The sequence below is a fragment of the Nerophis lumbriciformis genome, linkage group LG21 (genome assembly GCF_033978685.3).
Source record: "Nerophis lumbriciformis linkage group LG21, RoL_Nlum_v2.1, whole genome shotgun sequence".
NCBI classification, from domain to species: domain Eukaryota; kingdom Metazoa; phylum Chordata; class Actinopteri; order Syngnathiformes; family Syngnathidae; genus Nerophis; species Nerophis lumbriciformis.
Genome location: NC_084568.2, coordinates 20,185,310 through 20,202,546, shown reverse-complemented (window position 1 = coordinate 20,202,546; position 17,237 = coordinate 20,185,310). Strand labels below are relative to the sequence as shown.

At 38.7% G+C, this 17,237-nt stretch overlaps 1 protein-coding gene across 11 annotated transcripts in view; it reads left to right on the top strand.

Annotated features, from left to right (window-relative positions):
* The window catches only part of epb41a (erythrocyte membrane protein band 4.1a), a 185,336-nt gene that overhangs the window by 38,978 nt on the left and 129,121 nt on the right, over positions 1-17,237 (top strand). For all 11 annotated transcript variants that reach the window (XM_072915565.1, XM_061982739.2, XM_061982738.2 and 8 more), the window contains exons 2-6: positions 3,423-3,742; positions 6,575-6,874; positions 9,351-9,455; positions 10,597-10,639; positions 10,746-10,821. In XM_072915565.1, coding sequence (XP_072771666.1) covers positions 3,431-3,742; positions 6,575-6,874; positions 9,351-9,455; positions 10,597-10,639; positions 10,746-10,821 — 836 coding nt within the window. In that variant the 5' untranslated portion in view covers positions 3,423-3,430. The remainder of the gene's footprint in view (positions 1-3,422; positions 3,743-6,574; positions 6,875-9,350; positions 9,456-10,596; positions 10,640-10,745; positions 10,822-17,237) is intronic.

Genomic DNA, 17,237 nt, shown 5'->3' with positions numbered 1-17,237 from the left:
CTGGGTTCAATCCCGGGCTCGGGATCTTTCTGTGTGGAGTAGGGATGTCCCGATCCAGGTTTTTGCACTTCCGATCTGATACCGATATTGTTTTTGCACTTCCGATCCGATACCGATACTGACCGATACCGATACTGACCGATACTGGCCTATACGAGCATGTATTAAAGTTTTAAAGTTATTTAGCCTACTTAGTTGTCAGAATCATGTTGAAAAGGGTTTTAGTACTCTTGATAACAACTAGCCAGCTGAATTAGGTGAGTTTGAATAATACACAATGGTTGGTTACAAGAAACTGACCTGTTTATTCAAGGATAAACACAAAATAGACAAAATTATACATGACAAACAGAAATGGCATCATTGAAACTAGGGCTGGGCGATATGGCCTTTTTTTAATATTGCGATATTTTAAGGCCATATTGCGATACACGATATATATCTCGATATTTTGCCTTAGCCTTGAATGAACACTTGATGCATATAATCACAGCAGTATGATGATTCTATGTGTTTTGATTGATTGATTGAGACTTTTATTAGTAGGTTGCACAGTGAAGTACATATTCCGTACAATTGACCACTAAATGGTAACACCCGAATAAGTTTTTCAACTTGTTTAAGTCGGGGTCCACTTAAATTGATTCATGATACAGATATATACTATCAGATATATACTATCATCATAATACAGTCATCACACAAGATAATCACATTGAATTATTTACATTATTTATAATCCAGGGTGTGGAGGGGGGGCGCCGGATGTAAGTGTCAAAAAGACAGCCAAAAGAGTTTGATATGAGAATAAATCTAAAGTTAAAATATAGGGTAGAAATGCACCCATTTGCAGGAAATGTAGTCTTGATTTTCAAAATTTTCTCTCAAGGCTTGCATGTCTACATTAAAACATTCTTCTTCATACTGCATTAATATATGCTACTTTTAAACTTTCATGCAGAGAAGGAAATCACAACCAAAAAAATCACAAATTTTTTCATACGGTGTTGATGTGGACATTTTTGCCTCGGCATTTTGATGGTGTGGGCGTGTGGCACCGAATGGAGATAAGTGTCTCGACAGACGTTACAATATTTGAACAATGATGACGAAAACTGTTTTATCTGTCGTGTCCGTGTGTCGAAAATTGTTATGCGCTTATTTTTTTATTTGATTTTGTGCGTGGCATATAATTGCTATGCGCAGAGGACGTTTGAGCAGTGTGCAATTGCACAGGCGCGCACCTTAGAGGGAGCGTTGGTCACACGGCTGCGCTAGCATCACAGCTAACGTTAGCCATGCTGCTACGTCTCTGCTGGGAGAGGACGTATACGTATGTGACGTATGACGTGACAGTATGTGACGTATGACGTGACAGTATGTGACGTGTGTAAGAAGGTGCGCTTGCTGTCTGTAAGAGGGAGACACAGGAAAGAGTGAGAAGAGCCTGTCGTGTAATGCCAGCAGCTAAAAGCAACTGCGTGAGAATCCACAGACCTGTGGATGTGTTGAAGGTGTGCTGGAAAATGCAGAACGGAAATTAGGGAGCAGCAGAAAAGTGGAATGTATTATTTAAATCAATGCGTTGGAAAACACGGACCGGAGTTTTTTTTTTAAACTGGATCTGGATCGGCATTTTCCCATGCCTTGCCGATACGCATTTTTTGGCAAATATCGGCGGCCGATCCGATCCAAATATCGGATCGGGACATCCCTAGTGTGGAGTTTGCATGTTCTCCCCGTGACTGCGTGGGTTCCGTCCGGGTACTCCGGCTTCCTCCCACCTCCAAAGACATGCACCTGGGGATAGGTTGATTGGCAACACTAAATTGGCCCTAGTGTGTGAGTGTGAATGTTGTCTGTCTATCTGTGTTGGCCCTGTGATGAGGTGGCGACTTGTCCAGGGTGTACCCCGCCTTCCGCCCGATTGTAGCTGAGATAGGCTCCAGCGCCCCCCGCGACCCCGAAGGGAATAAGCGGTAGAAAATGGATGGATGGATGGATGTTTTCAAGGTTTAAAAAATGCTTGAATTTTGGGTGAAGTGCTTGTAAATGCTTGTAAATGTTCATCATGTTACAGTTGCCAAAAATATTAGTATCAGGGTTTGTACGGGTGCTTACAAACCTTGAAAATTATTGGATTTTAATGTTGTGTTTTCAAGGTTTAAAAAATGCTTGAATTTTGGGTGAAGTGCTTGTAAATGCTTGGAAATGTTCATCATATTTCTCGGCAGTCTGACTCAATAGGCAAATTATAAAATGGAAACAAATAAAATAAGTTTCCTTAAAAATTAAAGCTACACGATTGATCTGTTGGCTTTGCACGAGCCCTTACATTAGGTTGTTGTCATGTTTATACGGCTCTGTGTCGCCCCCAAGAGGACAGTTGTGCATCGTCCATCATGCCGGGAGGTTGTCGTTTTAATGAACATTAGATGGAAATTATTAGTCCATTATTGGACTTCTTTGTACTGTGAAGTCATGTAATGTATAATTTGTAACCTTTTTCATAACTTAGAGCTGAGTTAATATGAATGATTTTGTAGTTTTTACACAACATTGTTGTATGCGTTTCTTACTCTATTATGTTCGTTGTCTACTTTACTTAGTGAAAGCAAAACAAGTTAACTTTTATCTTTTTGTTAATTTGTTATCATAGCCACAGTTATAGGGCTAGATATGCTTAATGAAAGGTGACTGAGGTGTTGTGAAACAAACAAAATATTTTCCTTTAGTTTATTATCCTTATATTAATGTGGAACAGTTTTGTTAATTAATGAATGAAATAGAAATTTTGAGGGTGCGTGTATATTATGCAGCTTACAAGCACAAATACGGTGTGAATCAATTCGTGCTGTTCAATGTCATTGAGTGCTGTAAGTAAGAAAAAGAACAAGAACTTTGAAAAACAACACAAATGGAGAAATGTTTGCAAACACCAATGACATTGAATATTCTAAAGAAACACTGCTTCATTTTCTATGCCCCATTCAGTTAATGATAACTGCTGCTTCAATGTTAGGCTTAGGTTTTAGCAGATTTTACCTATATTTCCTACAGACAGCATTTGGTGAACTCAAACAACAAGGCTATGGATTGATTCACACTGGTTTTCGCCTTTTGAAGAGTACTGGAAAAACTGGAAAATTGATCTTGAAAGTCCTTAAAAAGTCCTTGAATTTGGCCATGGAAAAGGTGTACGAACCCTGTAGTATACTCTGCTTTTTTTTAAAGAATACTCAAGCCTACTACGCATATTTTATTCTTGGTCATTATGGTGGTACTTGGAGAGGCGAGTTTTTTCTGAGGTGGTACTTGGTGAAAAACGTTTGAGAACCACTGGTATATTACCATTTAGCGTGTATCTGGGTAAATCATGATCCAGGGTCATTATTTTATCTTTTGTAACCTTCTCCTCACAGTGGTCACCATGACGACAGACGAAGTAGAGAGTCACCAGCAGAAGCCAAGACAGCAGGAGGAGGCTGGCCAGGAAGCAAAGCCATCCACTCCAGAAGAGGAGAACCTCCGACCTGGCGTCCGCAACTCTGCTGGCCGTGGCCTCTCCCGCCTCTTCTCGTCCTTCTTGAAAAGACGTTCGCAATGCGAGAGTGAGGGAGGGGAGAAGGGGGAAAAGGAGAAAGAAGAAGCTAAAGCTCCCATTGCTGACCCAGAGCCTGAGTTGAAGATAGAGGGAGAGGTGGCCCCCGACCAGCACTCACTTAGCAGTGCTGAGGCCCAGGTCAGGACACTTGTTTAATATTGTTTAATCTGTGTTGGCCCTGCGATGAGGTGGTGACTTGTCTATGGTGTGAAGCCTTAGCTTGACGCTCCTCTACTTTCTCTTTTACTCCCGCTTGCTGCGGCAACAACAAACAAAACTCCAGACGCTCCTCTTCGTTTTGTGTATCGTTTACTTGTGAACTTTCATTCAAAAATGTCAAACGATAACGATGTGGGAAAAAATGAATGGCAATATAAAGCGAGTGTGTTACGGTAAGAAAGAGTAACAAAAAGTAAGAGTAGGGTAAAAAAACTGTGTGGCTCGATTCCACCATACCTGACTGCCATAACCCATAATACACTGTGTCCAAACCTAATTACCACACCGATCCTTCCGCCATAAATGCAATTAAACAGTTACATATTCTTCACTGTATTAAAGCACAAATGTAATAATTACAAATAAAGTGTGCCTTATAATTACTCTAAGCATGCAATATATACATTTTGGTATTATTCAAATAAAGTAAATAGTCCCCTTTTGGCTGAATAAACATAAAGCACCTTCCATAAAATGTAAATTAATTTAAATAGCATTTAGGCTCCTACAAGCAGTATAGTATTATTTTTTATTCATTAGTACTGCGGTACTTTATTAGTACCGAAAAATATTAGATTAACCATATTTTGAAATTCGGGTTAATCATGACTAATCACGGGTGATTACTCGCTTGCATAACTGAAATTAGCTTCAGAAAAGACCCCGTTATTTGTTCATAAATGCAGTTTTCTTGTCAGGATGTCTTCAAGGAACAATTTGATGTCATTTATTTTCACACAACTTGGTAACAGTTTTATCTAAAGTTCTTTTAGGCTGTATTTTGGAGTGAAATGTTCCAGCGAACACCCCTCTTGAAGTCTCCTCACTCATTTTTGTACTGATGTATGCAATGATCTGATCACTGACCGTATAAAAGAGTTTGTACGATCAACATAGAATTGCATCATTAATGCAATATTTTTTTTGTGGCTAATCACATGAGTTAATTCGTTAATTTTGACAGCGCTAGTATAACGGTGTATATACTGTTTGTCGAGGCTTTTTACCAATCAAATCAATCGAGGAATAGATTAGCAGCCCTAGATTAATTGTTTGATTGTACTAATGCACAGTATTCAATTAGGGATGTCCGATAATGGCTTTTTGCCGATATCCGATATTACGATATTGTCCAACTCTTTAATTACCGATACCGATATGAACCGATATATACAGTCGTGGAATTAACACATTATTATGCCTAATTTATACCGCCCCTAATTTTAGGGGCGGTATAGCTCGGTTGGTAGAGCGGCCGTGCCAGCAACTTGAGGGTTCCAGGTTCAATCCCCGCTTCCGCCATCCTAGTCACTGCCGTTGTGTCCTTGGGCAAGACACTTTACCCACCTGCTCCCAGTGCCACCCACACTGGTTTAAATGTAACTTAGATATTGGGTTGCACTATGTAAAGCGCTTTGAGTCACTTGAGAAAAGCGCTATATAAATATAATTCACTTCACACTTCACTTCAATTTGGACAACCAGGTATGGTGAAGATAAGGTACTTTAAAAAAATAAAATAAAAATAAGATAAATAAAATAAAAACATTTTCTTGAATAAAAAAGAAAGTAAAACAATATAAAAGCAGTTACATAGAAACTAGTAATTAATGAAAATGAGTAAAATTAACTGTTAAAGGTTAGTACTATTAGTGGACCAGCAGCACGCACAATCATGTGTGCTTACGGACTGTATCCCTTGCAGACTGTATTGATATATATTGACATATAATGTAGGAACAAGAATATTAATAACAGAAAGAAACAACCCTTTTGTGTGAATGAGTGTGAATGAGTGTAAATGGGAGAGGAAGGTTTTTTGGGTTGGTGCACTAATTGTAAGTGTATCTTGTGTTTTTTATGTTGATTTAATAAAAAACAAAAAAACGATACCGGTAATAAAAAAACTGATACCGATAATTTCCGATATTACATTTTAACGCATTAATCGGCCGTTGGACATCTCTATATACAATATATATTCAGTCTTCACTGAAACAGATCAATGCGAAGCTAGAATTAAGGGTATTTTAGCTCCCCTTCCTTTTATTTTTAACGTTGGGAATATAAACTGTAACAAATATTACGATATTGTCCAACTCTTTAATTACCGATACCGATATGAACCGATATATACAGTCGTGGAATTAACACATTATTATGCCCAATTTGGACAACCAGGTATGGTGAAGATAAGGTACTTTAAAAAAATAAAAGGGGAGGAGTATATTTACAGCTAGAATTCACCAAGTATTTCATATATATATAGATATATCTATATATATATATGTATATATATAGATATATATATATATCTATATATATATATATATATATATATATATATATATATATATATATATATATATATATATAGAAGAAGAAATACTTGACGTTTAGTGAATTCTAGCTATGTATATATATATATATATATATATATATATATATTTATTTTATTATATGTATGTATACGAGAAAATTTGTCCCGGGAGGTTTTCGGGAGAGGCGCTGAATTTGGGGAGTCTCCCAGAAAATCCGGGAGGGTTGGCAAGTATGCAAATATCCATTACTTCCATCCATCCATTTTCAAAACCGCTTATCCTCATTAAAGTCATGGGTAGGCTTGAGCCAATCCCAGCTGACTTTGGGCTAAAGATGGGATACACCCTAGACCTCGACTGATGGAATTCATCACAAGGATAAACTATTTAGCAATTTAAGACTGCATTTTAATCATTCCATCTTCCTCAGGCTGCACAGGTAGAGAAAAAAATCCCTGAAGAAGAGGGGAAGGAGGAGGGTGGGAAAGACCACGAGCTCGACAAGGAGAAACCAGAGGTCTCCACGCTGGAGAAAGAAGACGATAACAAGAAGGAGGAGGAGGAGACGGACAAGGCAAAGGAAGGTGGCTCTGAGCGCGGCAGTAACGGAGAAAAAGAGGAGAAGGCCACAGAAGAGGAGCCTAAAACTCCCAAAGCTCCACGTCGCCCCAAAACCATGCAGATTAAAGTCACACTGCTGGACGACGCCCTGTATGAGTGTGAGCTGGATGTAAGTATTTATTTTAAAATAAACTGATATTTATCTGACAAAATGTAGTCCCTTTAGGTTCTCGTGGGCTTTTTTTTTTTTGTTATTGTTGCGGCCTAAAATGCCTGAATATGCAGCAGCTTTTTATAGAAAGTTACTGCAAAAGTTCAGATGTTTTGAGACTTATTTTTTTCAATGACATTGAAACAACTTGTGATTTTATGAATATGTTATCACTCTTTTAAGCGCTCTTTGTAATCTGAACCTAAAGAGCAAAACATTTCAACAAACATTGGAAAACAAATAATGCTTTTGCTTGTTGTATACCACATAGACTTACAATAGACACTAGATGGCAGTAAAAGAACACTAAGAGCTCATTGTCAAATGGCTGTAGTTTTAATTAACTATAACGTATTGTAATAATTAGTTATAATTACAGAAAGAAACACCACCATCGGCTTCCTTGCTGCACGTTAAGAGCATTTGTGAATGTTTTTTTTTTGTTGGTAAATGAGAGAGGATAAGAGATTATCGTCACATGTCAACCTCTCTGTCACGTAAATGCTTCCTTTTTGCAAGGTCAGTATTGTAAATAAGAATATGTTCTTGATTGCCTTGCTCCGGATACATAAAGGTTAAATAAATATATAAATACATTTAAACTAGGAAGTAAATGTTTGTATACTACATTAAATAACCTTAGTGCTGTAGAAATGGACGAGAAGTAGGTCTAAGCCATGCGGAAGGATGACAGCCGTGCTGTTTGACATAAATTGTTGTTGCTGCTTAGTCCACTCGAAAAACAAACAGAAGTTTTGATGAAACAGTTAAGGTGCACATTTGAACGGCGCTCAGAGAAAAATTAGATTGGGCTAAATGACGCTGATTGGCTAAAACGTGGATGGAAGTGAAGATGCAAGTCTGCGCATAATTTGAAGGGGTTAGTTGAATTTGCGTGAATTGGTGCAATCGCATCATCGCAAAATCCTGGAGAAAATACAAATTCCAAGCTACTGTTATACTTGGTTCATGCAAATTTATTTGAACTTGAAGTCGACTATTTTGTCTTGTAGGCACAAGACATTGAAACAACTTTGAGAACTTGTTGAATTCGGTCCTGATGTGAGCAACTCAAACATAACGTTGAAACAACATGCTTTTTGATGACAATTAATCAATGTTGGGTTCTGACGTTGATTTGACCATTGGAATTTGGTCATTTCCCCAAACAATATTCTGCAACACAAACACAATGTTGAAACAACATGCTTTTTGACGACGTTTATCCAAAGTTGGGTTCTGACGTCGATTTGAACGTTGAAATTTGGTCATTTCCCAACCAACATCCTACATTACAAACAATGTTGAAACAACATGCTTTTTGACGTTTATTCAATGTCAGGTTGTGACGTTAATTTGACCATTGAAATATGGTATTTTCCCAACCAACAACGTGGATCCAACGTTGGACATCAACACTGTCTCAATTTACAAATACAACAATTTTTGGTTTCAAAGTCATTTTTAAAGAACTTGTATGTATGATCAACATTGCATCAATGTTTTGGGCCTGCTGGCAATATAGTAATCATAAGTAATCAATAATACGGACAATTCACTAAATTTCCCCAGAATTGCAGGGAACTGAGAGAGCAGAAATTAGCAGCGCTGCATATTATTGTGCCATGATCATTTGATCGATCGGTTCATGAACACTGATCATTTAAGTGTCACTGTAACACCAGAAAAATAGTCCAATATTACAGAAAATATAAATTTATACAAAACAAAAAAGAGTTTTGGCTGAGCCAATAATAGCTTATCTGTGCCAAACGAAGCACACATCTTATTTGATACAGTTCCGCTGTCATGCTTTGTCTTTTAGCCTTAACAGTTATTTTTAGATTGAAAAACAACTACAGTAAAGCAGCATTATACAACAAAATGTTTTTACAGTTTGTTTTCTACTAACTTACTTTATAGGCTCAAGCCACTCTTTTGTTGCCTGGAACTCTTCATCAATACCTACAACATCCACAGCCTCATGCCTGCATAATCTAGTTAGAATCAGTACACCAGCTGTGTGAAAGATATGATTCAATGCATCCTACTGAGAGTGGTGCAAACCACAACCACAAATGTTAAATTAATGGAGATAATCTGAGTATTTGACATGGCTAAGGCTTGTGTACATATACATGTTGTGTAACCTTTGAGGTAGATTTTTCTTAAATCCAGTTGGTTTCCGTATTATACAACCTCCTGAGGGTTGATCGCCATTAACCATCCTAAATTGTCTCGTTTTAATCATTCAATAGTGATGAGTTCTCAAAAATATATTGACTTAAATCTGCAGATAAGTGTAGATCATACAGTAGTGTAGAACATGCACTTGTTCAACACAGTAATACAATCATCGTCCTTGTTTTTTCACTGCCTATTACATACAGTGCAACATTAAATTGTGTCTTGTTTTTTTTTGTATTTATGTCAGAAACATGCCAAAGGACAGGAGCTATTCACAAAAGTATCAGACCACCTCAATCTGCTGGAGAGAGACTACTATGGTCTGGGCATCCCCCAGATGACCAATGTAAAGGTGAGTCGGGGGTTAAATTGCCTCACATTTTGAGCCAATCCAATAATATAAACACCTAATGACACAATTGTTAGCCCCCGAGGAACTTTTGAACAACAATTCTGCCCAATGTTTTGCAATTTTCATAACATTCTTGATAGTATATTTTTGAATGTATAATGGATTTTCAAGACATCTTTATGAAAGATTTGATGAAAACTGACATGGTGAAAACCATTAGCCCCCTCGTAAATTTGAGCTTTAAAAACACAACCCAGCAATCAATTAGGTTTGAACTACGGATGTAATATTAATGATTAACCACGGTCAATTTCCTAATAGTTAGTATTAACGTTTTAAATGAAAACTACCGTAAAACCGTGATTGATAACCGTTCTTTGATAAACTCACAGACGGGTGATACTGCTCATTTACTGAAAAAGCAAGCTAGTGTGCTAATCACTAGTTTCCTTAAATGCTGAAATGAATTCAACAACAGACATTTAAACTTTGTCTCTGTTACAAATGTCATACCCCAATCAAAACTTGTATAAACACAGCTGTCTGCGCAACTAAGAAGAAGAAGTGAGTGATAGATTCATAAACCGAGATGTCTACAACAGGAACTGAAATCGGGTGTGCAACACTCTTTTTGCATTTATCATTCAAATACATTCTGAGACCTTTACAAATGAAAACTCAAATGAGGAATGAGTTTTGGTAATCGGCTCTTTGATCTTATAAAATTAAATTTGAGCTGCTCGGTCATGTGGATGGTGCTTTTTTTTGCCGAAGAAAAGGCGAGGCCCTCAACCCTAAAAGTACTGTCCCTATGGTTAAGCACGGTGCTGGGAGCACAATGTCGATGGGCTATTTGACACAGTAAAGCTTCTTGTTTCTTGTTCAGTAATCTTGTTTCAGTTCAGTAAATCAATTAAATTGTTAGTTTGGCCTCATGCAGGTGTTGATTTTGTTATAGCGGACACACACAAACTATGAACACTTTGGGATATGACCCATGTAATTGAAAATAAAGGGCTTATACTTGAAGGGGTCTGATAATTGTCGAATGTAACCACAAAGTCGCACTAAGAAGGGCCTCAGACACCATAAACTTGGCAGAAGAACATGCTTTATGCTCTCACGTGCAATTTTTTTTCAGACTTGGCTGGACCTGACCAAGGAGATCCGCAGGCAGGTGCAAGGTAAGCCTGCCATTATCTTCAAAAGCACCTTTTCTTATGTCTTAAGTAACTCGTTTCTCATTGATCTCTGAATTTGTTTCATCGTACTTATTGTTTACTTCTCTAGGTGCCAACTATAATTTCACATTCAATGTGAAATTCTATCCACCAGATCCAGCTCAACTGTCTGAGGACATCACAAGGTATTGCATATGTCTCAGGGATTTTGCCAAAATCCTTTCGCTTGACTAAATAAAGTATGCTAAGAAAAATGAACAGTGGAACCTCTGTGGCTGTCCAGAACCTCAACCTCAGATTTGTTTTAATCTAAAAAAAAAGCCTTAAAATTAACTTGAGATAGACCAATATTGACCAACTCATATCAAAAAGGGCCTAGACCAGGGGTGTCCAAATCCTGGTTTCTAGCAAGTCAGACTAACTGTTTGTCTGAATTGTATTTGTCTTATGTATATAATTAAATTAACTGAATATTTTTACTTATTCTTTATATCCATACGGTGAGTTCTTACATACACTGAAATGTAATGATATGATATTGTATATCATTATGTTATTTGCTCCTGCATGTAGCTCATCAAAATGATGGACTTTTTTTTATGATATTTTGTTGTCTAATCATTATTGGCCCTGCGATGAGGTGGCGACTTGTCCAGGGTGTACCCCGCCTTCCGCCCGATTGTAGCTGAGATAGGCTCCAGCGCCCCCCGCGACCCCAAAGGGAATAAGCGGTAGAAAATGGATGGATGGATCATTATTGGTCTTAGGTTGAGCATTTTTAACATCAGTTCAAGGACAACAGTGGTATGTACCAGAATTATTGCTAATTCTGGTACATACATAGACATTTAAAGTAATGTCTATTAATGTACACTGTCCCTGTGAAATAAATGATTAAATTACATTTTGACTGCGAGGCCACATTGGGCTTAAAAAATGTAGCTGAGGGCCAAAAGCAGGTATATATATATATATATATATATATGCCCTTCTAGACAAACAACCATTCACACTGAAATATTTACCAATTGACAATTTAGAGTCTACAATTGGCCGAACATGCTTATTTTTGAAATGTGGGAGGAAGATAGTGTACCTGGAGGAAACCTCCTCACGCACGGGCAGAATATGCATGTTTCGCTCAATCTCCTGACTTTACGGCCAACCCGTCCATCGTTCAGCGTGTCGGAAGGGCCTGTCGCGAAATTAGTTGACAAGTCTTGTAAAAGCAGTCAACCACAACACGTACATAGCAGGTGTTGCACGACTTTAAGATAGTCAAGTCGACGTCGACTTGTCACTGATGACATCATTCATATTTTTCCGAGTTATAAAAAAACATGGCAGGGGCAGACTGGCCATCGGGAGTACTGGGATTTTATCCCAGTCCGCTAAAGTTTATTTGCGAGTTATAATGCATAAAAAAACGAACATCATATGTGGGCTTGTCTCAGTTCAAAATTGTGAATGACAAGCAAAATTCCAAAACAAAGTGCAGTGTCCCGTTAACATTAATTGAACATAAACTTTACCCTATATTCCACTAAGTGTATGTTTGCCGCAGCCCCATTAGGTACAGCTTGCTCTCTCAATGTGTCAACTTCCACTAGCTGTGCTACTTGCATGCATAATCTTCTCCTCTCAGATGCTCTGAAGCTCTTTGAAGCAAATATGCAAGGCTTCTATTTTTACCAAATGTCAGAGCATCGGTGCAGTAATTTTGCATTGATTAAGGTAGAACAGGATAGGAAGCACAAACATGAAAAAAAAAAAAGAAAAATCGAAGTATGTCCAACCCTCTCCTCTTTCTGCACGCACTCTGCGGAACCCCAGGATGGCTACATCTCCCACATCAGTGCATAAGAAAATGCCGTTTGTTACCAAAATCACGTGATTGATGCTCTTAACGTCGACTAGTCCCCCTAGTCCACAGGTGTGATGGTTTGAAACTGGGAGATCAGGGATACGTACCTTGGTGTAGGAAAAGGTGGAGACAGAAGCTTTCCAATAGGATTTTGGTATGGCTCACACAAATCAATCAATTTTATTTTATCTGGAACATGTTAAATCTTCACCAGCATTATTTTTTTTTCCAAAAGAAGTGGGAAGAAGCAGTGATTGTCTGGTCCCACCTCTGTGCCGTAAGCCGAAAGAAAAACAAAAGACATGAACGAAAGAACCAACTGAACTCCACCTGAGCGAGCGCTTAGCAACTTAGCAACGGCAACAGAGGCTAGGAACAACTTCCCTGTTGGGAAGAAACCTTGGACAGAAGCCAGGCTATGTGGGATAGCCGTCTCTCTCGACCAGATTGTGTAGAGAGAGACAGTGGGTAGCGAGATATAATTTTGAAATAGCAATGTTGAAAAGGAGTAGGACAAAATAGAGCCTATTAAATTATACCCTTTTCCAATCATGAGTGTCTGATAGTAATATCAGACACTTTACTTCAACAGTTCTTTGGTATAACTTGTAAACACCATCTGTTTGTACTGTTTCTTAAACTGGCTCATAATAGTACATTGTTTGAGTTCTTTATTTAATCCATTCCATACTTTAATCCCACATGCAGATACAGTACATTATTTCAAAGTTTTGCGTGTGTATAGTGTTGCGTTTTGGACCAGATGTTCCTCCAAGGGAATTTAAGTTACTGGTCAATCCCAAGTTCTTTGTAATGTCATATATGCTAAGTATAAGTGAAGACCCCAACAGAATTGGTATTTTGCAATTTATTTCCAAAGCTTTGGAGAGACCAACCTAAAAACAACACATTCAATCGCGTCGCCAAGTTGATCTAACACAATTACGGAAGCGCTCTCTTCTTCAATATGCCAATAGCCCCCACCCTTCAGTGGGAATACACAAGTCCATTGTTCTATTTAGCATATATATATATGGGCAGCACGGTGAAAGAGGGGTTAGTGCGTCTGCCTCACAATACGAAGGTCCTGAGTAGTCTTGGGATCTTTCTGTGTGGAGTTTGCATGTTCTCCCCGTGACTGCGTGGGTTCCCTCCGGGTACTCCGGCTTCCTCCCACCTCCAAAGACATGCAACTGGGGATAGGTTGATTGGCAACACTAAATGGTCCCTAGTGTGTGAATGTGAGTGTGAATGTTGTCTGTCTATCTGTGTTGGCCCTGCGATGAGGTGGCGACCCCAAAGGGACCCCAAAGGGAATAAGCGGTAGAAAATGGATGGATGGATATATATATATATATATATATATATATATATATATATATATATATATATATATATATATCCGTCAATAGAAATACTCTAAGTTCCATTAATTCCCAAGATTGTATTTTTCTTCTGTTGTTGAGAAGTATTGTTGCATATTTCTGGGCAGCCTGTTGTTTTTTTGCAACGTTCGTTTTGATGACATGCTTGGCTACCAATAACAACCTTAAAGTTAAACTCTAAGGGAATCTGTAATCCGTTCATGCAGGCTACACGGGATGAGACTCACTATGACCTGAGGTGGGAGTAAAGGTTCTGGGCCTTTGGGGTCTTCCTCTAATAGTGCATCATCCTGGACATTAGCTGATAGTTAACTAAAGATGCCCACCTGGCTTGTTGTAGGTTAAAATGAGAGGGTTTTGTTCTACTGTGGCTGAAAGAGTACAGCGCAACACCTGAAGTTGGGGCATCCACCTTCACCACAAAGGGCTTTTGTAGTATTGCTGTGCTTCAAAAGGCCTTCTTGAGCTTCATTAATGGTATGGCAGCCTCTGGTGTCCATGTTGAGTGTATTTACATTGCTACAAAGGAGAGATGTAAGAGGGGTAGAGTTTCTTACCTTCTTTGTCAGTGTTGCAGTCACAACGTTTTTTGGTCTCATGGTGGGTTATTTTGTAGCCTTACTCAGTAATACAGCACAGAGACTGTCTAAAAGCCTTTTCGCCTAACATTAAAGAGTCACGCTCATCACTTGAACAGTGCAAGAAGCATAGTTCTAGGTACCGTATTTTTCGGACTATAAGTCGCGGTTTTTTTCATAGTTTGGCCGGGCTCCAGTGCGATTTATATATGTTTTTTTCCTTCTTTATTATGCATTTTCGGCAGGTGCGACTTATACTCTGGTGCGACTTATACTCCGAAAAATACGGTAGCTCTTGCTCAGACACAAAGAACGGAGACAGATTTGTCACACCTTTGTGTCTGTTTTGGATTTATGTTTGCTTTCTCTCTGTGTGTGGTATTTTGGTTATTGTTCTGTGCCCTTATTTCATATATTCACTTTCTCGTGCCATGCACAGGCGTTCACACTTGCTGCCTGATTGGCAACTGGGTCTTTTATTTCAGTCAGTCAGTCCTGTCTTCCCGGCGTATCGTTGTCATTTGTTACACACTGCACGGTTACGCCTAATGCCTATTTGATCTTCCACAAAGAAGTCCCGTGTCTCGTGCAATTTTGTTCTCGCCTTCTTTTGTTTCTCTCACTATTTCAGTAGTTGTGTGTTTTCCCACTCCTTCATGAGTGTGTTTTATTTTGCTTCGCCAAAGCTGCCTCCAGCTTTTGACAAGACTCAAAGTTGTTTTGTGGGTATTCTATCAAGAAATAAATCACCCACACGCATATAAACAAATATTAAATCATTCCCAGGCTGGAATCTGTTGATAATGTCTCAATTTTAAAATAACACCTATCCAATTGAGATGTAGACTGTCAGGAATTGTTGGTGACGAACCCCAATATCCAGAGATGGCAGGCTTGTTGCAGGAAAACATGACTTTTAATGTCAAAAATAAAATGCAGTAAAACAGAAATCAGGAACCAGGAAACAAGCATAAAGGAAACAGCATACAGGATACCAGGAAACAAGGAGAACAACGGTCTACAATAGAGATTATCGGCCGATAAATGCGTTAAAATGTAATATCGGAAATTATCGGTATCGGTTTTTTTATTATCGGTATCGTTTTTTTATTTTTTATTTTTTTATGTTTTATTAAATCAACATAAAAAACACAAGATTCACTTACAATTAGTGTACCAAACCAAAAAACCTCCCTCCCCCATTTACACTCATTCACACAAAAGGGTTGTTTCTTTCTGTTATTAATATTCTGGTTCCTACATTATATATCAATATATATCAATACAGTCTGCAAAGGATACAGTCCGTAAGCACACATGATTGTGCGTGCTGCTGGTCCACTAATAGTACTAACCTTTAAAGGGGAACATTATCACAATTTCAGAAGGGTTAAAACCATTAAAAATCAGTTCCCAGTGGCTTATCTTATTTTTCGAAGTTTTTTTCAAAATGTTACCCATCACGCAATATCCCTAAAAAAAAAAGCTTCAAAGTGCCTGATTTTAACCATCGTTATATACACCCGTCCATTTTCCTGTGACGTCACATAGTGATGCCAACACAAACAAACATGGTGCATAGAACAGCAAGCTATAGCGACATTAGCTCGGATTCAGACTCGGATTTCAGCGGCTTAAGCGATTCAACAGATTACGCATGTATTGAAACGGATGGTTGTAGTGTGGAGGCAGGTAGTGAAAACGAAATTGAAGAAGAAACTGAAGCTGAGCCATATCGGTTTGAACCGTATGCAAGCGAAAACGACACGACAGCCAGCGACATGGGAGAAAGCGTGGACGAATTCGGCGATCGCCTTCTAACCAATGATTGGTATGTGTTTGTTTGGCATTAAAGGAAACTAACAACTATGAACTAGGTTTACAGCATATGAAATACATTTGGCAACAACATGCACTTTGAGAGTGCAGACAGCCCAATTTTCATCAATGAATATATTTTGTAGACATACCCTTATCCGCTCTCTTTTCCTGAAAGCTGATCTGTCCAGTTTTGGAGTTGATGTCAGCAGGCCAGGGAAGCTAGGGTCGATATTCTTCTCTTGATCATCTTCGGTGGCATAAGGGACGGTGTGAGCCAAGACATCCAGGGGGTTTAGCTCGCTCGTCTGCGGGAACAAACTGCCGCCATTGCTTGCCGTGCTACCGAGGTCCTTTGTCCCTGAATTGCTCACACACTCCGGCAGATTCAATGGGGGTCTGGCGGCAGATTTCTTTGACTTTATCGATGGAAATGCATCTGCTTTGAGTGTCGCAGGAAATCCACACATTCTTGCCATCTCTGTCGTAGCATAGCTTTCGTCGGTAAAGTGTGCGGAACAAACGTCCAATTTCTTGCCACTTTCGCATCTTTGGGCCACTGGTGCAACTTGAACCCGTCCCTGTTCGTGTTGTTACACCCTCCGACAACACACCGACGAGGCATGATGTCTCCAAGGTACGGAAAACAGTCGAAAAAACGGAAAATAACAGAGCTGATTTGACTCGGTGTTTGAGAAAATGGCGGATTGCTTCACGTTGTGACATCATCGCTCCAAGAGCGAATAATAGAAAGGCGTTTAAATCGCCAAAATTCACCCATTTAGAGTTCGGAAATCGGTTAAAAAAATATATGGTCTTTTTTCTGCAACATCAAGGTATATATTGACGCTTACATAGGTCTGGTGATAATGTTCCCCTTTTACAGTTAATTTTACTCATTTTCATTAATTACTAGTTTCTATGTACCGGTAACTGTTTTTATATTGTTTTACTTT